Source organism: Myotis myotis, unplaced genomic scaffold, assembly GCF_014108235.1.
Source record: "Myotis myotis isolate mMyoMyo1 unplaced genomic scaffold, mMyoMyo1.p scaffold_m19_p_21, whole genome shotgun sequence".
NCBI lineage: Eukaryota > Metazoa > Chordata > Mammalia > Chiroptera > Vespertilionidae > Myotis > Myotis myotis.
Window position 1 is genome coordinate 2,861,292 of NW_023416326.1, and position 26,581 is coordinate 2,887,872.

At 44.0% G+C, this 26,581-nt stretch overlaps 2 protein-coding genes across 2 annotated transcripts in view; one reads left to right on the top strand and one right to left on the bottom strand.

Annotated features, from left to right (window-relative positions):
- The window catches only part of GREM2 (gremlin 2, DAN family BMP antagonist), a 45,051-nt gene extending 40,279 nt beyond the window's left edge, over positions 1–4,772 (top strand). Inside the window, exon 2 of the mRNA XM_036354944.1 lies at positions 3,352–4,772. Within this exon, the coding sequence (XP_036210837.1) occupies positions 3,354–3,881 (528 nt within the window). The 5' untranslated portion in view covers positions 3,352–3,353 and the 3' untranslated portion in view covers positions 3,882–4,772. The remainder of the gene's footprint in view (positions 1–3,351) is intronic.
- A 3,997-nt stretch (positions 4,773–8,769) lies between these two features.
- FMN2 (formin 2) overlaps positions 8,770–26,581 on the bottom strand; it is a 127,445-nt gene continuing 109,633 nt past the window's right edge. Inside the window, exons 17-18 of the mRNA XM_036355152.1 lie at positions 14,030–14,111; positions 8,770–10,287 (exon numbers count right to left, since the gene is read on the bottom strand). Coding sequence (XP_036211045.1) covers positions 10,261–10,287; positions 14,030–14,111 — 109 coding nt within the window. The 3' untranslated portion in view covers positions 8,770–10,260. The remainder of the gene's footprint in view (positions 10,288–14,029; positions 14,112–26,581) is intronic.

The following is a 26,581-nucleotide window of genomic DNA, read 5'->3' on the forward strand; positions in this document are numbered from 1 at the left end:
AGATATATTCTTAAAAAATAGAAGGAGATTGCAAAAGGAAGACAGGAAATGCTAATATTATTTTCATCTGGGTGGTGGGTCCATAGCGTCTATTACATCTCTCCCTTCCTCTCTGAAATCAATGAAAATATTTTTTAATAAAGATGTGGGGTAGGAAAGAGAGAAGAGCCTCCTTTGACCCCCCTCATCTAGCTTCCATCGCCCCCTTCCAGGTCCTGAAGAGGGCAGTGTGCTTTCCCTCTTAGACTCTTGTGGGACGCGACTGCTAAGGTGATCGCCAGATGTTTGGAAACTGAGGTGAAGCCTCCAGAGGATGCTTGCTGTCAGTCCCACATCGAATCCTCTTGACTCTAAGACTCTTTGACCTGAACACGAGTTAGCCCCGTTCTCCCCAACAATACCTCGGACCTGCCGAGTGAAAGCAGGCATCTCTGAGCCCATCGCAGCCTCCTGTGAAGCTGTTGCTGGAACCAGGTGCTGAGCAGCAGGCCGACCCTGTCAGTCTTTCCTGGCGGGCACTTGCCCACTTGGGGTTGTGTTGACGCAGCACGTTAATAATGTCGGAAATTGCTCAAATGGAACCAACGTACTTTCTTTTTAAGAGACTGTTGAGATCACAAATCATTCTGCAAACATAATAAGCTATGTAGGCCGGGCGGGTCCAATCCCCGACGCTTGCCATGAGCCTGCTGGGAGCGTGGCCATGGTCACGCGACCCTTCATGTGTGGAACTAAGCAGGCAGGAGAACGGCCCTGGAAAAACTGGGCCTTAAAATTGCAATCATTGCGTTGGACAAGAAGAGAAAAGCTGCTCTTTTTCCCCCTTCTGCCCTCCATGGTTTGACTTTCCTTCCCATGTCACCTCCATTTACCTAACAGTTAACTCTAGGTCCTAACTCTTGCACTTCCGGCCATGCCAACACCTGGAGGAATCCTACTCGGACTTTTAAGAGATGCTTTGTAGACATCTCCTGCTCCCCCTCCAGGAAGAACTGATGCTCTCTCTGTCCCCCCCCCCCCCACTGTCCCCTGGGGCCATACAACCCTGGGAGGGGGAGGCAGCAGAAGGCTCTAAAGCAGAAGAATGCTGAGTTCACTCCAGAACAGAAAGGTAGGGTGAGCCCTTACTGGTTTGGCTCAGTGGATAGAGCGTCGGCCTGTAGACTAAAGGGTCCCAGGTTCGATTCCGGCCAAGGGCACATGCCCAGGTTGTGGGCTCAATCCCTAGTGGGAGGCAGCCAATCAATGATTCTCTTGATCATTTTTTTTTTAAATTTTTTTATATATTTTATTGATTTTTTACAGAGAGGAAGGGAGAGAGATAGAGAGTCAGAAACATCGACGAGAGAGAAACATCGATCAGCTGCCTCCTGCACACCTCCCACTGGGGATATGCCCCGAAACCCAGGCACATGCCCCTAACCGGAATCGAACCTGGGACCCTTCAGTCCGCAGTCCCACGCTCTAGCCACTGAGCCAAACCGGTTTCGGCTCTCTTGCATCATTGATGTCTCTCTCTCTCTCTCTCCCGCTCCCTTCCTCTCTGAAATCAATAAAACTATTTTTTTTAAAAAAGGAAAGAATGGAAGAAAGGCAGGGTGAGCAAAGAGGAGTCGGTGAGGCCCCGTGAGATCAGGATGGGAGGGCAGCTTCTGTAAGGGCTCCTCTGCCCCTGGAAACACTTTGACTCAGGGCGTTACTGGAATTTCCGCGGCTTATCACAGCGCTTGCTTTAGATTACACACTCAACAAATTCTCGGTGGAGGCATCCCCGGCTGGTGACACGCAGAAGCCTCTTGTGTCTTAGACTAATAGTGACACCGAGCTTAGATGTCTTTATGCTGCACGTCGCATCCCCGAGACTTAGTTATCTTACAACCGGAAGTTCCTAGCTGTTGACCATCTATCAAGCGATCGCTCTAGCTTAGATATTTTAAGATAATTATTTTTTAATCTTTATTATTGGAAGTATTCCATATGTCCCCCTTTTTCACCATTGAATTCCAGCCCACCGCCGCCCCTCACCCCAGGCCTTCACCCCCCTATTGTCTGTGTCCAAGGGTGACGCCTATAGGCCTATAAGGTCTTTGGTTGATCTCTTCCCGCCCACCCACCCTCCCCCACCTTCCCTCTGGGATTTGATAGTCTGTTCCATGCTTCTCTGTCTTTGGATCTATTTTGTTCATCAGTTTATGTTGATCATTACGTTCCACACAAGGACAATTATTTTTAACAGAGAGGCAACTAGATGCACCTGGTGCCGAGAGGCCTGGACTGAAATATGCTGGCGGTGTGATCTTCGAGAGTGATGCGGCCTCTCAATGCCTCGGGTCCCTCCGCTATAAAATAAAGAAGATGATAATACCTACGCCCTAGAACAGTGGTTCTCAACCTTGGCTGCACATTAGAATCACCTGGGATGAGGCCCAGAAATCAGGATTTTAAAAAGATTCCCAGGTGATTCTAATGTGCAGCCAAGGTTGAGAACCGCTGCCCTAGAACACCGATAATTATGTTTATACAGGAAAGGAACCTGATGGATTTTGAGCACCAATCCATATTAACTGTTATCGCTAACATGAATCTATTGAAGCCATCGGTAATAATGCAGGAAGTTTAATATACTTAATATTAAATGTTAGTCATTCTCCATGTGTATGCCTGCTATGTGTACATAGTATAATTAATGCACACTCTATAACTATATAATGCTTTCTATATGTAATATTCACATACCATCTGGAGTGTCCATGTTAATCCCATGCAGCCCTAGCTGGTTTGGCTCACTGGATAGAGCGTCGGCCTGCGGACTGAAGGGTCCCAGGTTCGATTCCGGTCAAGGGCATGTACGTTGGTTGCGGGCACATCCCCAATAGAGGGTGTGCAGGAGTCAGCTGATCGATGCTTCTCTCATCGATGTTTCTAACTCTCTATCCCTCTCCCTTCCTCTCTGTAAAAAAATAAAAAAATTAAAAAAAGGAATCCCATGCAGTTCACTGAGTGGTAACATACGCAGAGAGGGAATGACTACATGTAAACATGATGGTGATGACAATGACACGGATGAAGGTGTAAAAGGAGAAAAGAATCGTCTCTATTGAGGGGTATTGCTGACCCTTCAGGTATCAATGACAATATAACCATGACCCCAGCCGACTGGCTCAGTAGTTGCGAATGGACCTATGAACCAGGAGGTCAGGGTCAGGGTTCCATTCCCGGTCAGGGCACAGGCCCAGGTCCTGGGCTCCATCCCCAGGGTGGGGCGTGCAGGAGGCAGGTGATCCATGATTCTCTCATCATTGATGTCTCTCTCTCTCTCTCTCTCTCTCTCTGATGCTTCTCTCGCTGCAGGGATGTTCTGGAAGCTTTGGCTCTCCTTGATCCTGGCGGCCGCGCTGGCGAGGGCGGCCCATGGCAGGAAGAACCGGCCGGCGGGCGCCATCCCCTCGCCCTACAAGGACGGCGGCGGCGGCGGCGGCGGCGGCGGCAGCAACAACTCGGAGCGCTGGCAGCACCAGGTCAAGGAGGTGCTGGCGTCCAGCCAGGAGGCGCTGGTGGTCACGGAGCGCAAGTACCTGAAGAGCGACTGGTGCAAGACGCAGCCGCTGCGGCAGACGGTGGGCGAGGAGGGCTGCCGCAGCCGCACGGTGCTCAACCGCTTCTGCTACGGCCAGTGCAACTCCTTCTACATCCCGCGCCACGTGCGCAAGGAGGAGGCGTCCTTCCAGTCGTGCGCCTTCTGCAAGCCGCAGCGCGTCGCCTCGGTCCTCGTGGAGCTCGACTGTCCCGGCCTGGACCCGCCCTTCCGACTCAAAAAGATCCAGAAGGTCAAGCAGTGCCGGTGCATGTCCGTGAACCTGAGCGACTCGGACAAGCAGTGAGCGCGCGCCCTGGGCGCACGCCGCCCCGCCCCGCCCCGCTCCGCGCGCGCCGGTCCCGGTCCCCATCCTCGAACCCGCTCACGCAGCAAGCACGTGCCCTGGGGGCGGGTCGTGGCCACGAGGGGAGCTTGGCTGGTGGGTGGGTGGCCCACCCTGGGCCTCCCGAGCCCGGAGGAAGATGCTGGACCGGCCCCCAGCGGTGGGAGAGGCGTGGATGTTTCCACCGTGTGGAAAGGGGAGCGTTTCTCTGGCCTCGCCTGCGCTCCAGCTCGCCCTCTGCCTCCCGAAGTGAAGGATGCGCCCCTCTTCAGAGCAGCCCCTCAACCCCCTGCTGCTGGTCCCGGTCCCCCTGGCCCCCCTGGTGCCCCCGGGCCCCCTGGTCCCCATGGCTGGGGCTGCCCTCTCGCTGCTGAGCTGCGGATTCGGAACAGCTGCCTGTGGGCGGGGAGTTCCTCGTCCCCTGATGCCAAGAAGCCGACTTGGGTGGCCACATGGGCCTCCCTGGGGGCCTTGCTTACAGCAGGCCACGCTCTCCCCACGCCCTCAGCCGCCGCCACCATCCTCACTCCCCCCACCGCCAACAACGGACTCAAGTTGAACTCGAGCGCATGCTGTTCTCGCTGCCATTCGCCTGTTCTCACACGCACAGCCTGCACTGCGGCGCCCGGCATGGCGGCCTCCCTGGCCTGTACTGTAAAGAGCTGTTCACACGTATTCCAGACCCCGCCTTGTACTGTCTCACGGGTTTGGACCCCGGCTTTGCAGCAGGTTCTGAGTCGAGTTGGGATCAGAAACAACGCCTGGCAGGTGCCTGTTCTAGACTGGGAAGGGGGGTGAGGGAGGAGGGGTGGTTTCCCCTTGAATGGAAGGCAGTCATGGCACCACAATGTAGGCAGCAGGTTGGGGTGGCGGGGGGTGGGGAGGTGGGTACATTGGGAAATTGTTCATCGGAGACCCAGAAGCCCTGAGAATATGTACCAGGCGTAGGTGGGGTGAGAAGGTATACTCTTTCACTGCCATGGCACTAAGCAACACTATTTGAAGAGAGAGAAATAGTAAGATAAGGAGTCAGGTCATGTTGTGGTCTAGGAGAAAGTCAAGGCTACAACATGTCAAATGGAAATCCAGAAACTCTCTCCTGGCAGGAAGCAACCAGCTTCCTTTTCAAAGAACGGACTCACCAATAAAAGATGGGCAGCCTGAGGCCAGCTTGCATTTTTCTAATGAATTCTTGAGGTTCTCATGTTGTGGTCTCATGATGTAAGGCAGTGGACATAATTTAATTTCCTGAAGAAAAATTCTTTTCCCTTTGCTCAACTGCCCCACCGAAAGGTTCCCTGTGAGTGATGCCTATAGAATCTGATAAATGTGAATGAGATGCCAATCTGATGGGTGGGAGTGAGCATGCGCAGAAAGATTGTCCCTGGCAATGCCCAAGCACGGGGTCCTATGCGCTCTGCCGGGGAACTCAGGAAGGCCTGTTAGTTACCCGGATACAGGAGAAAGGGAAACTGAGGCTTCCTGACATCAGAAGGTGATGGAGGGTCTACACATCCCCCTGGAGAGCAAGGATTCGGTGGGCGTGACATGTCCGGGAATCCATTTCCACCTCCCCTGCCCGGTCAGTTTCATTTCCGTTACTTCTGAAACGCCCTTGGACCTGAGCAGAATGTGCAGTTTGTAAAGAAGCTCTTGGGTTCAGAAATGGGCCCGAAGTCAGGGCATTTGCGTGTAGTGGAAACCTCAAGTGAGACTCAGGCAGAACACGCAGCAGAAACGCTGGGAGGGAAGGAACGGAGGCCGATGGAGAGGAGGAGGAGGGGAGGGGAGGGCAGGGCAGGGCAGGGCAGGGCAGGGCAGCGCAGCCTCCGGCCACACTGCAAAGCCAACCCCTGTCATTGTATGAGCACAGAACCGGGCCGGTAGGGGAAGGGTGAAGCCAGGAGCTCACAGAGTGCAAACACTAGCTCACTCGTCTAGCCCAATTGTGGGCAGAGCAATGGAAGCGATACGATATGCTGCAAAGGGGGGTCTTGTATGTACAAAGTTTACCTTCTAATGGCTCAAATCGTATTTAATTGTGTGTGTTTTTGTTTATAAATGAAGAAAAGCTATAAGTATAATGTAATTATTTTATAGGTGTACTATTAAATTATAGAACAAATAAAGAGACTCTAGGATTCTATGGGCTCTTGGTGTGACGCGCCATGAAAGAGACAGTCTGAGCTGGGCTCCGTGGGCAGCCTAGGGGCGCTGAGCGTTAGGAGGGCTTCTGTCCGGCCATGGTGAGTCGAACCCCTAGCCCACATCACATGATCGCCCGCCTTTGGGGCCCGGCATCTTCAAAGAGAATCAGAACCAGGCATCCAAGAGCAGAAGTGCTGGGGGTGGCTCTCAACCCTGGTCTTGGGGAGTTTCCAAGACTCGTCCAGATCCCAGCAGCTGGAGAGAGAACCCTTCCTTCCTTCCTTCCTTCCTTCCTTCCTTCCTTCCTTCCTTCCTTCCTTCCTTCCTTCCTTCCTTCCTTCCTTCCCTCCCTCCCCCCTCCCTCCCTCCCTTCCTTCCTTCCTTCTTTCTTTTAAATATATTTTTATTGATTTCAGAGGGGAAAGAAGAGGGGGGAGAGAGAGAGAGAAAAACATCAATGATGAGAGAGAATCATGGATCGGCTGCCTCCTGCATGCTGCCTACAGGGGATCGAGCCCACAACCTGGGCATGTGCCCTTGACCGGAATCAAACCTGGGACCCTTCAGTCTGCAGGCCAATGCTCTATCCACTGAGCCAAACCCGGTATGAAGAGAGAATTCTTAAGCTGTTCTCACTGTGTTCTCTGAATAAGAAAGACTGAACCAGGAAGCCTGGAGAAGCTGCTGCAAATAGAAGTCTGCTGTCAACCCCGCCTTCCCGTCAGCAGCCTGGGCACACACGAGCCAGAACTTGTGTCTTCCCCGAGCCAGAACTTGTCCTGAGTTTTGTATATTTTCACATTCACTTGTCACGCGTCTCGGCCTTTAATTTAAATCCTTTCGTTTCACAGCATCTCACTTTCTCTCTGAATTGACTTATCTGCCATTCAAGAGACTTAACTACCAATAAAAAAAAAAATGAAAACTTGAATGAAACGGCATACGGTTGGTTTACTGTTGCATTTACAAGGGATTTCATTTGACTTCATAATAAATAATTCAATTTAGTTCATTAAATGGGACCCAACACTCCACTTAAAGGAGACTAAGGCATTCCAATTCACTTGTTTCTGAAGTTGGATGATTGATTTAAAAAAATATATATTTTTTTTTTACTGATTTTAGAGAGGGAGGGAGAGGAAGAGAGATAAAAACATCCATGATGAGAGAGAATCATGGATGGGCTGCCTCCTGCACACCCCCCACTGGGGATCGAGCCTGCAACCCGGGCCTGTGTCCTGGCGGGGAATCGGGGAATCGAACCGTGACCTCTCGGTTCATAGGTCGACTCTCAACCAATGAGCCACGCCGGCCGGGCCTCACCCTTGTTTTATTGATAGATGCCTTTCTGACCATCTGATTTTTGCCTGTCTGATTTACCACTCAGGCCTCCTCCGTGTGTGTGTGTGTGTGTGTGTGTGTGTGTGTGTGTGTGTGTGTGTGTGTATGTGTGTTTTAAATAAACCACATACAGGGAAGCTTCTAATAGCAATTGGTGTGTCCAGGCCCATTATTGCAAACACAGGATTTTATGACAGGACCTAAGGGTGAGACCTCACCTCGAAAAAGCAGACCCCACTGGCTCTCTCTGAAGCCCGTCGCCATGAGCATCCTCTCTCTGCCTCCTCCTCCCAGACCCACACACGGGAAGGACCTCTCACACTGGGTGGCTGGAGCGGCGGGCACCGCTCATTGTAATCAGCGCTGGCGTTTGCATTTTGATTCTCCGTGGCTTTGGGATGACTTCAGAGAGGAGACGGGCTACATGCTCCTTTTATCACACCATTTTAGAACACGAAACCTCTTCCTCTTGCTTCTGATTATATAATTGGAGATGTATTCCATGGGAAACAAAACCCCAAAGTACAGCCTTCGAAAGCCCGAGCTCACTAATGGGCTGGGAAGTGGAAATGTTAATGACAAGCTGGTGTCATACAAAGAATGGTTGCACCGGCTTCCCAGAGCTTGTTAGCAACAACTCCTCCTCCTCCTAAGGTCCTCCTGCCTCCCGTCCACAGTCACTTCATTTTTACGAGACTTCGTTTTGTTTTGTTTTCCCTGACTTGTCTGGCCTTTCGTTGAATTTTCGTTTAAATTCCCTCTTTGCTGCCCTAGCTGGTTTGGCTCACCAGATAGAGCATGGGCCTGGGGACTGAAGGGTCCCAGGTTTGATTCTGGTCAAGTGCATGGGTGGGGTCCCTAGGCATGGCCAGCGATCAGGTCCGATGGGGGCCTTCCGGCTGCTGGCTGGGGCCTTCCTTCATTTCACGCTGCCCCTAGTGGTCAGCACATGTCATAGCGAGTGATTGAACTCCAGGTCTCCCAGTCGAACTCCCAAGGGACACTTTGCATATTAGCCTTTTATATTATATAGACAGCCCTTCACCACTTATTCTGTACCAAATAAATTCCTGCATCTGACTTCTAAAAGATTTCTCAAACATTAATATGTTGTTGTTCATAAGTGGAAAATACTTTTTTCTTCCAATTACATTAGGAAAACTTCAACCTTTTTCAAAATATGTTTTGATGTAGCACAACAATTATTTTATCTTGGAAAACAAGCATTCATCAAATACTTAACTATTAACCATTGTAAATAAGAACATTTAGGAATCTTCACACAGAGATAGTCTAACTTCTTTTCCTCCCAGTTTTATATGCGATGGCTTCATTTTGCAGTATCCTTGGGCAACATGCACGCAATGGACACCGAACCTTTGATTACTCATTTTATTTTCATATAAATTAACATCCTAAAAAATTGAAATAGAAACACTAAATACAGTATTGCACATAGCGATCTTTGTTAAATGCCCTATATTTTCATTGAAGAGTATTAATATACACATTGGAAGGAGGGAAGGAGACAGGAAGACTACAAAACTACAACCAAAAAACCCCACTACGGTTTCTCTGCACTCAAACGACAAACTAAGGTAGGAGACCATACTTTACATAAATACAAACTTAGTTGCGAGTCAGAACGCTCTCTTTTTAAGTTGCTTTCCACAATGGGTTTGCAATAGCCATAAATTCTCCTCTTTATCTACAACCATAACCCCCAACAAATATCATTGAAATAATGTTTTATAAGCCACACCTACTCATGTCAGACAAAACCATCACAACGCATCATAAGCTGACTCGAAGTACTCTCAGAAGAGTCATAGATTTATTCTTTTCCTTCCAACATAAAATAAAATTCTTTCCTGGGTTCCTTCAAATGATGAATAATTGCATACTCATTTTACAGCTTTGAATCACCTGCCATAACATACACAGATGGTCCCAGCGATGTTAAAATACTCCAACAGGTGTGTTTAATTAGCAAGTTCTAGGCAGATGCCAATCCAACAATTAGTTGCGTCTGATACTTTTATGAGCATCACTTATTTAAATTCCTCCAAAATATGGCATCCTATTTTCTTTGTGAAAGGCCATGGCAAAGTGATAGAGAGGCACACCTTTCATTTTCTTTCTTTCTGCTACAGATTCGCTTTATGTAGGGTTTCCAAAGACGGTCTGATAAAAGCCCTCGATAAACAAAACACTGATTTCTGCCTAAATGAAATGATTTATAAGAAAGGGGTTTCCTTCTGCTCTATTTTTTTTTTCATTTTCTTACCAGCAAAAATATGATCATCTTCTTTCACAAATATATATTTATGGAGAGCAACTCAAGGAGTTGGGAAAGCCTTCATGATGATAGATCAACGGTACTTAACTCTTAGGATAGAAAATACAGATGTAGATGTGAACTGATACAACTCACTAGAAATGACATTTCAACCATACACCCGCACGCGGTCATGTGGAGCACTGGTTGTCCGTAGAAAGGAGTCTTATTGTAGAAGGAATATCCTCAGAAAAGTAAATTTTAGGTTAATGTGTAGCATGTTCAGAATTAATGCAGATTCTGCCTCCTCTAACATGCTGTCTCGGTCTATCCGTGTAACACCATAAGCTTTTACAAAAAGGGAAGGTGTCCCATTCTCCACGGGCCTGCTGCTTTTGCATGTTCAAAGGAACGTACAGTGAAACTCAACCATCAGTCAGCTGTCTAGAGAACACGGAGAGGAGGCAAGGGGTCAAGAAGAAAATGATCGGAATGATGCCGTTCCCTTCGGGCCTTCGGGTCGGCGGAATGTTGTGTAAGTGGCCAGAGGGTGACCATCCTGTTTTCCTTTGTTCAGGTTTTCATGCTGATCTTTGCTTTCTGAAAAGAAACGCACCAGGTAAGAGTGATCGTTAGAAACGAGAAGTTTACAAATGTATGGAGTTTAGAGGAGCCCAAACAAGACCTTTTCTTTTGGACCAAATTCCCTGGGAAAGGTTAAAGGTCAACCAGCCCATACAGGAAAAAAATATCTAACTAGAATATGTTTCATCTTTTAGAATTTTCACCAAGACAGACCACTCAATAATTCTGAGTGGAAACCAAGATTTTAAAATTTAGTTTCTAATTGATGGGAAAGAGCGCCAACCCAACTTTCTCATTCTCGGTTTTATGCACATATACACTAATTAGGAAAATTAAACTGGCTATATCACAGCATGATTGGGGTTAACTACTAAATAATTATTCCTTCTCATCCAATGCACTTTAAATTTGGACTTTAATCAAAATGACAGAAAAGAAGGTAAACCATCATATACCACTTGTCACTAGTGAAGAATGATTCTGATACAGAGAAATTGAATGGAAAATAGCTTTTATTTTTCTAATTTTTTTGCATTTGGTTATTTATTTATTTAGGTAGCTAGCTAATTAATGATTGTGCTTAGCTAATAGTTCAAGACTCATTGTCTTGCTGTCCTGTCATTTTTACATTTATTTTTCAATGATAGTTGACATTCAGTATTATTTTATACTAGTTGTGGGTACACAGTATAGTGTTCAGACAATCATATAATTTACAAAGGGATACCCCTGATATTTCGAGTACCATACATACTTATTAAGTATTATTGATTACATTCCCTATTCTGTACTTTACATCCTGGGACAATTTTGTATCTAACAATTTGTAATTCTTAATCCCTTCCCCCTTTTCATCCTGCTCCAGCACCCCCCCCCCCCCCACACACACACCTCCTCCCATCTGGCAGCCTTCAATTTGTTCTCTGTAACTATGAGTCTGTCCCTGTTTTGTTTATTCATTTATTTTGTTCTTTAGATTCTACATATAAGTGAAATCATATGGTATTTGTCTATCTCTGTCTGACTTATTTCACTTAGCACAATATCCTCTAGGCCCATCCATGTTGTCACAAATAGTAAGATTTCATTCTTTTCTATGGTCAAGTAATATTCCATTGTATATGTGTACCACAGATTTTTTTTTTAATTCACTCATCTATTGGTGTAAAATTGGGTTGTTTCTATATCTTGGCTACTGTAAGTAATGCTGTAATGAACTTAGGGGTGTATATATCTTTTAGTGTTTGGGATTTCCTTGGCTAGATACGCAGAACTGGAATTGCTGAGTCTTGAGGCAGTTCTATTTTTAATTTTAATTCCTCAGTATTGAGGAATCTCCAAACTGTTTTCCAAAGTGGCTGCACCAATTTGTAATCCCCGTCAACAATGCCAGAGGGTTGCCTTTACTCCAATCCTTGTGTTTATTGATTTGTTGATGATAGCCATTCTGACAGGTGTAAGGTGGTATCTCATTGTGGTTTTAATTTGCATTTCTCTGATGATTCTTGTTACTGAGCATCTTTTCATATGTCTGTTGGCCATCTGTATGTCCTTTTTGGAATAATGTTTATTCAGGTCCTCTGCCCATTTTTTAAATTGGATTGTTTGTTTTGTTGGTGTTGAGTTGTATGAGTTCTTTATCAATTTTGTATATTAACCCCTTGTCAGATGTATCAATGGTGAATATTCTCTTCCATTCAGTAGATTGCCTTTTCATTTTGTTGATGGTTTCTTTGCTGTGCAAAAACTTCGTAACTTGATGTGGTCCCATTTGTTTATTTTTTCTTTTGTTTCCCTTCCCCAAGGAGATATATATAAAAAAAATATTGCTAAGAGAAACATCAGATATTTTATTGCCTATCTATTTTTTCCAGGGTTTTTAGGGTTTCAAGTCTTACATTTAAGTCTTTAATCCACTTTTAGTGTATTCTTGTATATGTTTCCATTTATATGTATCTTCTTCAATTTCTTGGATGATTTATAATTTTCTGAGTATTGGTCTTTTGTCTCCTCGGTTAAATTTATTCCTAGGCATTTTTCTTTTTGATGCAATTGAAAATGGGACTGCTTTCTTAATTTCCCTTTCTGATCATTCATGATTGGTGTATAAAAATGCAACTGACTTATTAATATTATATCCTGCTACATTACTGAATTCATTTTTCATTCTAGTAAGTTTTTGGTGGAATCTTTAGGACTATTTATATGTAGTATCAGGTCATCTGCAAATAGTGACAATTTTACTTCTTTCTTTTGGATGCCTTTTATTTCTTTTTCTTCTCTGATTGCTGTGGCTAGGACTGCCAATACTATAGTGAATAAAAGCTGTGAAAGTGGACAACCCTGTCTTGTTCTTGATCTTAAGAAAAACATCTTTAGCTTTTTCCCATTGAGTATGTTAACTGTGGGTTTGTCATATATGGCTTTATTATGTTGAGGTACGTTCCCACTTTACAGAGAGCTTTTATCATAAATGGATGCTGGATTTTGTCAAATGCTTTTTCTGCATCTTTTGATATGATTTTCCCCCCTTCTTTTTGTTTACATTGTATATCACATTAATTGATTTGTACCTATTTTACCAACCTTTCATCCCAGAGATAAATCCCACTCGATCATGGTGTATGATCTTTTGAATGTATTTGCTAGTATATTGTTGAAGATTTTTGCATCTGTGTTCATCAGGGATATTGGCCTATAATTCTTTCATTGCAGTGTCTGTATCTGGTTTTGGAATTAGGATAATACTGGCCTTGTAAAATGAGCTTGGAAGCCATTCCTTCTCTTGAATTTTTTTGGAAGAGTTTGAGAAGGATAGGTGTTAATTCTCTGAAAATTCACCTGTGAAGCCATCTGGTCCAGGACTTGTGAAGGGAAAACAGCCTGGCACTGAAGTCGCAACTCATAACTTTTTCTAAAGAGGGCTATTTAGTCCTATAAAAACTTGGGTTGTTTTAATATCTTTTCCATTTAGACTATGTTAGACTAATCCAGTTGAACATTTTCCCATTTTAAAACCTAACCCGACTTTTCATCTAAAAGAGCACCATTTACTTAGTCTGTGGCACCAAGTGCTAATCCCTCGCAACATTCGGCAAAACATTGACCGTGTCCACGAGGTCACGAGGGAAAACTCATCATTTGCACTAAGCCCTCCCCTCACAGGGTGCAAAACTTGGCATTTTCTTTTGAAGGAAGAAGTGGGCAAGGAGGAAACTTAGAACAGCTTGTTCAACTCGGTTTACTGACCGACAGCTGTGAAGCAGCCAACCGTGTAGAGACATTTATGGGGACAAACCAGGTGCGAACCCTCTGGTCTTAGCAAAGAACCGCTCCGCACTTGGCTTTTCCCGTTATGTTTCAGATCCCAATGGCACTATTGCAATTCTAACAGCCACTCTGGGTTCAAATGCAGCCCTGGGCTGTGGTCACGTGTAATGAAGAGAGTGAAAGATCAACCCAACCATCCTCCTCTCCCCCGCCATTCCCGCTGGTATACACCCATATCCACATAGAAGCACTCAGTAGATTTATCTTACTTCTTAAGCTTGGATGCTGAACCCTGTGATGCTTCTTAGCATCTTAGGCCTAATCAAAGCCTCAGGAAAAGGGAGTTCTCTAAGTTAGAAGCTCATTATTTATTCAAACTTAAGAGGAAAATCATTAAAATACTCCATGTTTGTATATATTGTCAACACAGTATTTAAACGCCAAAGAAAAAGTCACAGGTTAAAGAATAGAAAAGTGAGGTACTTACAATCCCGGAGTCGTGTCTTGGCTTTATTTTATAAAGTGATTTTCCCTTTTTCTGCCTACACACCTCTTCAGCTTCTTTTACTCTGGGTGGGGAGAAGACACGGGAATTTGTGAATTGGAACAAAGACCTACACAGATCACAGCAATTCACCTTTACAGTTGGTGAGCAAGCATCAACTCATTAAGGATTTGAATTATTGGGAAAAAAAAATACACAGAAATGTCATCTGACATTTGATTTAAAAATGGAGAATGGCATGAACGGACTGTTGAACCTCAGAGGGAAGGCAGGGCAGGGTGGGTGGGAAGAGGTCAACCAATGAACTTGTCTGCACATATGCATAACTCATGGACACAGACAATAGGGTGGTGAGGGTCTGGGGGTGGAGAGGATGGGAGCGGGCTGTAAGAGGTTTATAAGGGGAAGGGGAGAGGAGGACCTATGTAATACTTTCAACAATAAAGATTTTAAAAATAAAAGCAATAAAAACATAGACTGTCAGAGCTAGAGGCAAATTCATCCGGGGGTTCTTAACCTGGAATCAAAGGATGCAGAACGGAATCATATACAAAAAGATGAATATTTTTATGTACACATTTCATCCTCTATTAAAAAAGCCTTTTATACAAGAAAGTATATAAAAATGTTATATATACAAGACAGCAAAGAAAAAGTCCTCATTTTTCAGGTGAGCATACTCAGATTGGCTCTCTTACATGAATAGGACAGGCACTATAACATAAACCCAGAAGCACTAAAATAATTAAACTAACAGCATCACATAAAAACTCAAAAGCTTCCTTAAAATGACTTCAGAGTCACTTTCCACATCACATTCAGACACATGCATGAAAGTCCATGGCACTGAATACTGGGGTGGTTTTTGAAAAATGGAATTTCATCAGGCATGGGAACCAATCATTTAATTGAAAACAGAAAATGGAGAGTGAGCAATAATGACATTTTCATACCACGAGGATGTCTTTTTAAATGCACACGCCAAGGAAAACAGTAATGCATTTGCCAGAGGTAGAGTTAAAAAAGGATGTTATTTGGAGATTAAGTTCTGGCTTTGCTAGGGACATTGGGCAACGTCTTGATATTCTGATGCCATTGACCTTGTATTCCCTCAAACAGCAAAAGGGATCAATGATATATCACAGCATTACTATTATTACTACACAGAGCTGTTGCAAAGATTAAAAAAAATTATATAAAATTTCTTTCTAAAAACTTAAAATACTATAAACAGCTATGCAGGTTTTCTTCAAAGGTACCGTAGGACATCTACAAACTAGAATCCTATTAATCTAATCCTATTAATATAAAGGGGTACCAGAGGAAGGAAAATGACCTATCAGATTAATGGTATTTTGTTATTATGGTTTACTGAGGGAATGAAAAAATCGAAGTATTTCTGAAGAAAGTAAAAAGGCCATGGCATTTTAATAAAAGACTCTGTGTGTACGTCTGGAAGGCTATTTTGTCAAAGAAATGAATTATAAATATATTTCTCCAGTCCTGTGGCAGAAGACTAATGAGAGAATTCATTTCCAAGGGAGCTGGGTGAACCTCTGGTCTTACACAGCTGAATGGAACAAATCGTCCAGTACAGGAGTCACAGGCTGGTGCCAGACTTTACCTGAAGGTGTGACCAATGAAAGTAACTCCTTCAGGACATAAAATGCCTGTGGGGTTGATAGTGTTCGCAATTCCAGAAAATGATGACACTCCATTGTTAACACTTTTCGGACTTTCCACCCAGGCCATAAACCGCCTTTAATCCTTTCTCCAAACATTTGAAGACAAAAATATGTTCTTTAGAACAAACCGAGGATTGCAGAATCCCCATCCTCCTCTAAAGCCACGATCAGTAAATTCAAAATGAAGTATTTGGACAGGGAATTAAGGAAACTTCTTTCGTAGCCAAAATCCAGCATATTCCCTCTTAAATTTGCTTGGAGGACTTTACAGCATTTGGGGGCATTTCTAAAAATGGCCGTCACAAGCATGGAGATCACCAAAGCCTCTTCATTTTCTCTCTGTCTTATTTATCTTGTTCTCAAAACACATTTTTGGAAGGATCACAGGAAGCCGCGTCTAATACGCACATATTTAATTTTACACAAAAACCAATCCGGCCATTCCTCACGACAAAGAATGTGCGTCAACGAACCCTCCCAAGACCGCTGAGCTCATCCATTTATTTGACAATCATTTATGGAGGAGCAACTGCAGGTCAGGCACTGGGATGGGCTCAGTTTTATAAGGACAATTAAACTCAAGGTCTAACAGGAGAGAGACACACATAAGCAAGGGGAGCGCATGGACCGGCTGCCTCCTGCACGCCCCCCACTGGGGATGGAGCCCGCAACCCGGGCCTGTGCCCTGATGGGGAATCGAACCGTGACCTCCTGGTTCATAGGTCGACGCTCAACCCACGGAGCCACGCCGGCTGAGCTAACCAGTCTTTTAATTCTTTTCTTTTCAGAGAACTGAGTTTTCCAACTATCTTCCTGGAGATGCTTTCTTAATCTCTTTTCTTAATTATGAAACTTCCCCTCTAATGTTATTTTTCCTCCCAGGGCTCTAATCTGGACTCTGATCTTGACCGTGATTTCATCGGAAATCTCCACTTCACAATTCCAACTACCCTTTCTACGCTGGAGACTTCAGACCCGCACCTCCAGCTCTGGCCTCCCCAGGCCCCTGCTCCAAATCCTGGTTGACAGTATTCTCCTCTCTCTCACCTCTAAGCACATAACCAGTCACCCTCTGAGCAATTCCTCTCCCTCTTCACCACCCCCTCATGCATATGCAAATAGTCAACAAATTCTGTTATTCATTATTCTTTAATGATTTTAAAATCTGCCCCAATATCTCTAATTCTATTGATATTTTGTTTGTTTGTTTCTGTTAATCTTCACCCGCAGATATTTTTTTTCCATTGATTTTTAAAGAGAGTGGAAAGGAAGGGGAGAGACACAGAGAGAGAAACATCAATGTGAGAGAGACACATGGATCGGCTGCCCCCTGCACGCCCCCTACAGGGGATCCAGCCTGCAACCCGGGCATGTGCCCCGACCAGGAATCGAACCGTGACCTCCTGGTTCATTGGTTGACACTCAACTACTGAGCCGCTCTGGCTGGGCTAAGACTAAATCTTGTAAAACTCTGAACATATAAATGATGGCAGTTTAAAATAATTTTTGAAAAGAAACTATTTAGGAAAACTGGCCACAAGATTTATCAAATGCTGGGGAACAGTACTATAACCGGACACATTTTGAACTCTATTCAAGGAAAAGTAGTAATGGAAACACAATGGGCTTTAGAGTTCATCTTTGAAAAAGGAAAGCACGTAAGGCTGTCCAGAGAAAACACAACTACCACCACATTCTCTTGCTTCTAACTTCTAGGAGGAATTCTTTTTCAAAATAAGAAATGTGAACTACCGTTAGTACAAATCTAACAATCCAGAAGACAGAAATTTCTCCAGTGGTCTTTTAGAAAAAAAAAAAAAAATCCTCCATATAAACTGAGATTAATTTTTAAACTTGAACTTAGTGAAGACATTTCTGAGGACATTTCTAAAAACTCTAGGACAGTCAGCATATTTCCTCAATTATCTCAAACTAGAGGCCTGGTGCACAAAATTCGTGCAAGGAACTTGGCCTTCATAGCCCTGGCTTGTCTGGAAGGTCGTCTGGAAGGTCGTTCGGCTGTCCGGTCTAATTACCATATTACGCTTTAATTATCATAGATTGCAATGGTCTCAAGTGAACAGCAGTCAGCAAGGGGCTCCTCTCGGACAAGTGCTGGGAATACCAACAACTCCATGCTGGTGAAGGAGGGAAATCAATTCGCTTCTGGGATCAGATGAGTAAAGAGCAGTGTTCCCATCCCATTGTGTAAATAAGGGGCCTGAATTATATTCTGTCAAACCAGGGGTAGCCTTCGTCCATGATCTCCCACAGGAACTTAACATGGTATCCGAAAATGTGGACAAATCTAGAACTTTCCAGTTAGGACTTTTTAAAATGCTTAGAAAATTGGTTCTCAACCTTCCTAATGCCGCGACCCTTTAATACAGTGCCTCATGTTGTGGTGACCCCCAACCATAAAATTATTTTCGTTGCTACTTCATAACTGTCATTTTGCTACTGTTATGAATCGTCATGGAAATATCTGATCTGCAGGATGTATTTTCATTGCTCGCGACCCACAGGTTGAGAACCGCTGGCTTAGATGATAATCATTTAATAGTCATTTGAATAGGATATGGATGTTCCTACACACATTAGAAATTTTAAGCTTCTAATCACATTTTTCATCGCTAACTTGAAATCTCTGATTTAGAAAAAAATAAAGGCTTGTTTTTCTCCTGGATCATGTCATAGGGACAATTTTTATTCTCTATTAGATGTGGATTTACATGGAATTCACAAAAGTACGTCAACTGAATTGTCTTTTTTTAAAAGTCCTGTAAAAATAAACATGTTCTTTCTGTATATACTGAGGATTTTTAGATTTCCTCAACAAAACAGTGAAATGACACTCCCCTGTCACACAAAATGTCATACGTGATGGCCAAAGCTATGACAAAATCCCATTTGACAGCAAATGTCATCTTTTATTACGAGAAAATGGGGTTGGTTACTACAACGGACATTTTTCATGCAGACATCCTTTTCTATTTACCTTTCCTAAACTGTACCTTTACCCTCCACCTTTGTTAAGGTATTTCCTGCATCTCAGTGATTTTTAATTTGCAAATGGCTCAGAGAGTTTTTCATTAGACTCAGTGAGTGATCAAATTAAGTTTTCCTGGTACTTACACGTGGTGTAGGCTTGGCTACTTCTCCAGCCAGGACAATATGTACTTAGATCCTGTTTTCATAAAAGACTTTCTTTGGTGGGGAATTCTAGTTTGGAGAGAGTTTATCACATTTCCTCCTTGTAAGACTCATAAAAGAGTACAACAAAGCTACTTGTATCATAATGGCGCAGAATTATGCAAGAGGAAGAACGGCTTAATTAAGGAGTGAGATGTGGGAGATACGAGGCAGAAATGGGATCAAGGAAACACAGGCATTAAGGGAGAACAAGGGTCACAGTGTTTCCCGCTGGATGATTCCTCACTGGCCAAAGACATGCTGTTTATCCCACCATCAAAAAAATTCCTGAACCCACTTTCCCTCCGGCCAGAGCTTTTCTCTGTGACCCTGTCCTAAGTATGAACTCCTCAACAAAGTTGCCTATAACCCTGGCTGGTTTGGCTCAGTGGATAGAGCATCGGCCTGCAGACGGAAGGGTCCCGGGTTCAATTCTGGTCAAGGGCACATGCCCGGGCGGCCAGCTCAATCCCCAGTTGGGGGCATGCAAGAGGCTGTTGATTAATGATTCTCATCATGGATGTTTCTATCCCTCTCTCCCTCTCCCTTCCTCTCTGAAATCAATAAAAATTTTACTTAAAAAGAAAAAAGCTGCCTATCATCACCATCCCCACATCCTCTACTCCCACCAATCCAATCCAGCGATTGTCTCTCACCACTTGAGAGAGACGACTCTTGCGGATGTCACCAATTCCTCCACGTTCCCCAACGCAAAGGTCAACGTTCATCCCCATCTTCCCCAAAGGGGCGTGAGCAGCGTTTCAATCGGTTCTCTCTCTCGTCCCTTCTGCCTGCAGCCCTTTCTTCACCTGGCCCACCCACCAGGCTACCCAGTCTGGCCCCAACATCCCCTCTCGACACTCCTCCTCTCTCGTCCTCTCTCCTCTTGCTCACTCTGTTCCAACCACTCTGACCTCCCCCCAAACACTCCTTCCTCTGGCTTTGCACTTGCTGCTCCTTGTCTGGAATATTCCACCATTAGATAGATACCCATTGGTTTATCCCCTCGCTTCCTTTAAATCCCTGCTGTAACCACTTCTCAGAGATATGCTGCCTGACTACCTTAGGTACAACACCCTCCACCCCCTTCAACTCTCTTCCCTTTGCCCTACTTTATTTGCCCATATCAGCATCCCATGTATATTTGTTGGTAACTTATTGATTAATTGATAATTTATTGATAGTCTACTGTAAGTTGTAGAGGGCAGGGGTTTGGTTTTGTTCACAACCCCCGTGCCTGCTATATAGTAGCTGCGTGATAAATACTTGTTGAATGACCTCAGGAAAGCATGAGGAGAACTCCTAAGTTCACAGTGGGAAATGCAGGTGTGGTATTCAGGGTTAAAAGAGAGTGGAAGGGACCTGAGAAGGAATGGTTGTACATAAAAAGGAAAGGCTGAATGAAAGCATTCTTGATTTTCCATTCCCCTCGGGTGTCCCAAGATCTGTCTCAACACATCCATCCCTTAGAAACATCTACCTTAGATTGGGGACAACTGGTTTTTAAACAGTCCAGCCTTGAAAATTTCTCCCAGAGCAAGAAAGGTGAAGGGTATGGCCTTGCTGATACTGGAAGTGTCTGAAGATCCATTACATGGACAAGGATTGGTTTTATTTGTGTGGTTCTAGAGAGAGTAGAATTAGGGACAGTGAGTATAGGGTCTGGTCAACCAGATATCCATTCATTCTATAAGCCTTTACCCCAAACTTCTGGGCCAGATGGATTACAGAAATCAGAACTTTTCTAATTCTGTGGGTTACAGAACACCACAAACGGGTCTGGCCCAGCATGGAGTAATCAAACACATTACTAATTACGTAGTAAACATGAGCACTACACTAAGAGGATCAGTAGAGACTATAGACGGCCTCCTGTGAGTGCAGGTCGCCACAAACTTCTGAAAAAAACATTTGGTTTCAGAGGGCTTGGGATCACCGAACTGTAGACAAGTGGTTATGGCTCTGGACTATAAAATTCTAAATAAAACTGTATCGGCTGTAATAATTGTTCCCAAGTTTGCGAGCTCCCCTGAACTCTCAGGCTAGAGAATTCATGAAACCCCTCAGGTAGAAAGTAGGAAGTGGCCACTAACAATTAGGAATTTGGATGTGAACACTTACGTGTTAGGTTTTCTTTGATCAGCATCGTTAGGGAACTTGTTTTCAATAACGACTCATGAATAGCAAGACGTATACTTGATGGAAATCAGGACATTCTTTCGCTTTTCACTCTGATCCACAGCTTTCTGATGGTCGTGTGCTCACCTCTCTGAAGCTAAGAGGGTGTGCATGGTCCCTGATTCTCTTCCGAGTGTTTGGGACACAGCAATAGATCACAGTCAGTGGTCAAGTGGCTGTGAGTCCCTTTCTTTTCCTTTATTAATAATAAGCTTTCTTCATAATCCCATCACTTGCACTTACATCTATATGTATGTTTTCCTGAATGATTACATGTGATTGGAAATATCTCTCCATTCACCCATCATCAATCCATCCGTCCATCCATCCATCCATCTATGATATTAAAAAAAATGCTTTTCCACCTTTTTCTCTAACTTGTCATCAATACTCTCTAGCCTCTAGTTCTTGCTATTGTTCTCTATGCTCTAGTTCATTTACTTTGCCTTTATAACATAAAAACATTAGAAAAATCAGAGGCTGTAGGAAGTCAACCCATGTACAAGTTCTGCAGAATTAAGAGTGCTTCTGCTCTAAAACAACACACGACTTTCAGCACACATTAACACCCACGTCTAGACGGACTTTTACAATGAAAGCTTCGGAGTTATCTGGGAGCATCTTAACTTCTCTTAACTGATGCGTACTTTTTCCAACCATTTCTCATCTCATTTACCTCCCCCACAGGCTTAGAACACTTTAAAGTGGCCAAATGGAATTTCACCAAACTTTCCAAAAATGTTCACCCCCAGGCCATAGGAATTTGAACCAAAGAGGTTAATTTTTAAAAATAATTCCATCTCGTAAAATTAGGATCTACTGTAAATATGCTTTTATTTCTGATGTGCTTTTTTTTTTGGTAAAATGTGGCTTATGTAAATTTATGATGATAAGTACAATATTTTAAAGATGAGATTCTCACATACAAACGTCTACTTCTAGCTATTTTAAATTCTAAATGCATGTCTTCGATTCTGACACCAGTTCCCAAGTGTGTTTTTCCCCACACCACCAAGCCATTAACCCAATTCTGACACCATCCCCCGGGAGCTAGTGTCAGACCCCACAGGTTAAGGGCTCTGTCCCCCAAGACTGCCACCCCCCCCACACTTCAGATGCCAAGTGCAGTCCAGGTTGCCACCTGTGCTTCTGGTCAATCAGCTAGAGATAGGAGGTTCTAATAACACCCTCCTTCAGTGCGATTGCTTTGCCAGAATGGCTCACAGAACTCTAACACTTTACTTCCTAGATCACTGCTTTATTATAAAAGGATATTGCTCAGGAACGCCTGATGGAAGACATACACAGGGCAAGGTAGGTGGGAAGGGGTATGGAGATTCCATGCTCTCTGCGTGCACTACTCTCCCCGAATCCCCATGTGCCCTCCAATCTGGAAGCTCCTTGAATCCCAGTCTTTGGGGTTTTACGGGGGCTTCTTTACATGGGCATGAGTGACTACATCATGGGTCATTGGTAATTAGTTCAGCATCCCCCTCCCCTTTTGCTCCTACCAAGTCAACGCAATGGAACTAAAAGTCCAATCCTCTCATCACAGGGTTGGTTCTACTGGCCATCCTTAGATACCTAGAGGCATTCTGAAGTCATCTCATTGAGTCAAGCAAAGACACCTCTATTGCTCTTTCCACTTAGGAAATTCCAAGGGTTTTAGGAGCTCCACGCAGGAATGAGATTGAAGACCAAATGTGTATTTCCTCATTGTAAACCACACTATCACAGGCCTATATGGTATGAGAATTCAATATATCATTTTGAGAAAGAGCAAAATGTCTATCAAACTTAACCTAAGTTTAGGTTTTATCATTTTTCAAAGTGATGGTAAATCCACCTTAGATGTCCATATTATTAAAAAAAAAAAAAAGGAAATATTAGTAGGGCTTAAATATAAAATACTAATTCATTAATCTGACTATATTAGTCATATTATAGACCATTTTGTTTATTAAAAAAAACATCGCCCTTATATCCGGTCTCATTATTGGGTTCTGCTACAAGTTACTGCTACACACGCTTAGGATGAACTCTAGAATCAAGCCGACTTCCTTCTGCTGCCCCAGTACTCCTAATGTGGTGGAGACCAAGGTCATCTCTGGGTTGATGAACTCAGGGGACCAGGGCCCCCTCAGGGAGGAAGCAGGCAGCCCTCTCTCATGCTGAAGGCTGCCCTTTCCTCCAGGGCCCACTTCCAATCAGCTCATCTCCCAGCTCCTCTCCGGAACCACTCCAGGGGCAGAAGAACACCATGACGCCCATGACGAGACGGTAGTGAGTTCATGACCCTGGGTTGATTGTGCTCAAAGCAAAAACAGTAACAGTCGCCACTAGCACAGCCAAACTTCTGTCCTCATCGAGGACATTATTCTCAAAATTAGTAGGGATTTCCTTTTTAAAAGCCAGGAAACTTGGATCTGCCTAATTCTCCAAGGGACAGAGCAAGCCTGAGTGTGCACCGGGAGCAGCTCACCTCCATTCCCCTCTGAGCCTGAGGTTCTCACATGCCCGGGGTTGGTTAATTCCATACAATGCGATGGTGGCGGTGGCTCCTACTAGGACAGAAGGACCACAAGCCCTCTTGCCAACTCAGAAGTGGCGCCTTTCAGCATGACCCTCCCTCTGTGCAACACCGCCATCTGGACAGGACTTTCTATAGCTCAGCATCAAGTTTTCAATCATTCGAGGAAGGACTCTGTAAGGAGGCATCCCAGCCTTTCTCCAGAGAGAGAGATCAATGAGCTGTGGAGACATGTTGGCCAGGCGCTCTTTCTCTGATCTGGATATAGAGTGTGACACGCAGGTGCCAGCCCAACTTCGATCCCTACAGGAAGGGGCACACTGGGTGATCAATGGGAGGTGGAAGACGGCCAGGCCCACGCGGGACAAGACAGAGACAAGGCTGATGGATTATTTAGAGACTGCTTAACATGACTCGGCAAGATGAAAGGACAGGTGACGTTGATGGAATAAAGTTTTCAAACTCAGAAAGACACTCAGGGCATCAGGGATCCTAAGGGTTTTGCGACAGTCTCTGACTCAGGAAACCAAAGCAAAATAAATCAAAATGGAATGAAGTTAAATAACATAAAAATGCCCAGAGTCTTCATAGAAGATAACATTCAAAAAGAGAGAGCAGACAGACCTCTGGTGTATCTACATATTAATAATGTTAGAGCTCTAACTAGAAAGCCCTAATTGCAAAAACAATGTCTTACATAATTTTAGGGAATTATATTAGGCATAATGGGATTTTCTTTTTTGGCTCTGCAATGTCTTTTTACTTTTTAAAAAAATGCAAAATCATAGCTCATAAAACTCTAAGAGCGTTAGAATTGGAAGTGATTTTATAGTAGACATATGAGAGATATCATGTACATAATATTTAAATGATGATGACAACAATGATAATAACTTAAAGGTCATTTTATTTTATTTATTTTATAATAGATTTTTATTGATTTCAGAGAGAAAGGGAGAAGGATAGAGAGAGAGAAGCATCAATAATGAGAGAGAATCTTTGATTGGCTGCCTCCTGCACACCCCACACTAAGAATCAAGCCCACAACCTGGGCATGTGCCCTGACCTGGAATTGAACCATGACCTCCTGGTTCATAGGTCAATGCTCAACCACTTAGCCACACCGGCCGGGCTAAAGATCCTTTTAAGGAGAAACAAATTGTAAGCAGTAGTTTTCCACATAAACCAAAGAACCCAAGCTACGAGATACTAATTTGCCCTGATGGTGGTCCATTCTTGGCTCCCTCTACACACCCCCACCCTCCACTACACATACATACTCAGCACATGCTCTCACAAGTTGATTCCTTTTAAAATTGAGTTTGATGCCTTATCACAGTCGCTTTTAAATCTTAACCAGACTTCAGGGGGCAAAACCAAGTGAGCTAATTGTTCTTTGTCAAATACAATGACTCCCAACATGTCTCAGTCAAATGTTTGCCATTACCTGGGATCCCAATTTTTGTTTTCAAGAAGAAATATTTCTTCTGTAAAATATATGTTTTTATTGATTTCAGAGAGGAAGGAAGAGGGAGAGAGAGGGGGAAACATCAATGATGAGAGAGAATCATGGATCGGCTGCCTCCTGCACGCCCCCGACGGGGGATCGAGCTCACAACCTGGGCATGTGCTCTTGACCAGAATCAAACCTGGGACCCTTCAGTCCACAGGTGGATGCTCTACCCACTGAGAAACACTGTCCAGGGCCCAAATTTTTAAGCGTGGAAAAAACATTTTCCATTTCTCTAAAGCTTCACTCTCACTAGTGGGAGCAGGGATGCCGTCTGGGAGTGGAGTCTCGAAGCAGAGCAGTGCTTCAGGCAATCCTTCACTTCGGTGACCAACAAATACATTGCCACATGATCATAACCCTTCTTCCTTTCTCCCCATTCTTCAGATGTATTGCTGATTGCTTTGAAAGTGGTCATTTTCTTCTACACTGACAACAACGGACTTCAATCTAAATAGACAGCTCTCTTGATGACAAATTTGGAAACGGAAATGTTAACATGACAAGAGATGCTCTCCAATTTAATGCCTCACCTTTGAAGGCCCAACATTCAAACTCTTTCCCCCTAATTACCGATTTCAGTCAGGCTGAAACCAGACTTGATTGCCATATGTTTGTGCAATTAAGTAGAGGAGCAGTTCTGCTTTCTCTAGGCTCATCAAAGACTACCTGTCTCAATGTCGAATAAACCAGCAGATTAAGTTAGACATCGCTTTAAACATAGCCCGTAGCAATGTCACAATTGATCTATTAAATGCATCCTTAGGCTGTAAGTTTTCTAAAGATGCAAAGCAAAGTCACTGTCCATGCAAGGATGTTGGAAAGTATACTACGTGGTTTTGATATTAGTGTTTGGTTTATGGTATAGATTATATTCCCTTTTTATTCTCCTACCAGGTCCAGCTATTTTGGGATGTTGTCCTGGGAGAACTAGATTTCTTTCTTGAATTAATGTTTAGCATGCCTCCATGGAATTGCATAATCGTAGTGACAGAGACTTTAGTTGAATTCTTAAGAGGAGAAGTTTCCCTTAATTCCTGAAAAGCTCTGCCTTAGGAAAGGTGATATAACTCTATAAGAATCTTGAAAGCTTTTAAAAAAAATATTGATCATGGCCCGGCTGGTGTGGCTCAGTGGTTGAGTGTCAACCTATGAACCAGGAGGTCATGGTTCGATCCCTACTAGGGGGCGTGCAGGAGGCAACCGATCCATGATTCTCTCTCATCATTGATGTTTCTATCTCTCTCCCTCTCTCTTCCTTTCTGAAATCAATACAAATCTATTTTAGGAAATACTGATCATGTGTTTCTTGGTGACATCTGGAAGAAATTTTTATACAAAGAGTGAAATTTTGACATTATCCCATGAATCGAGCACAAATAAAACAAAACCAACTATTCTTACCTTTAGTCTTTACTATCGGTCTCTTGACCTCAGTG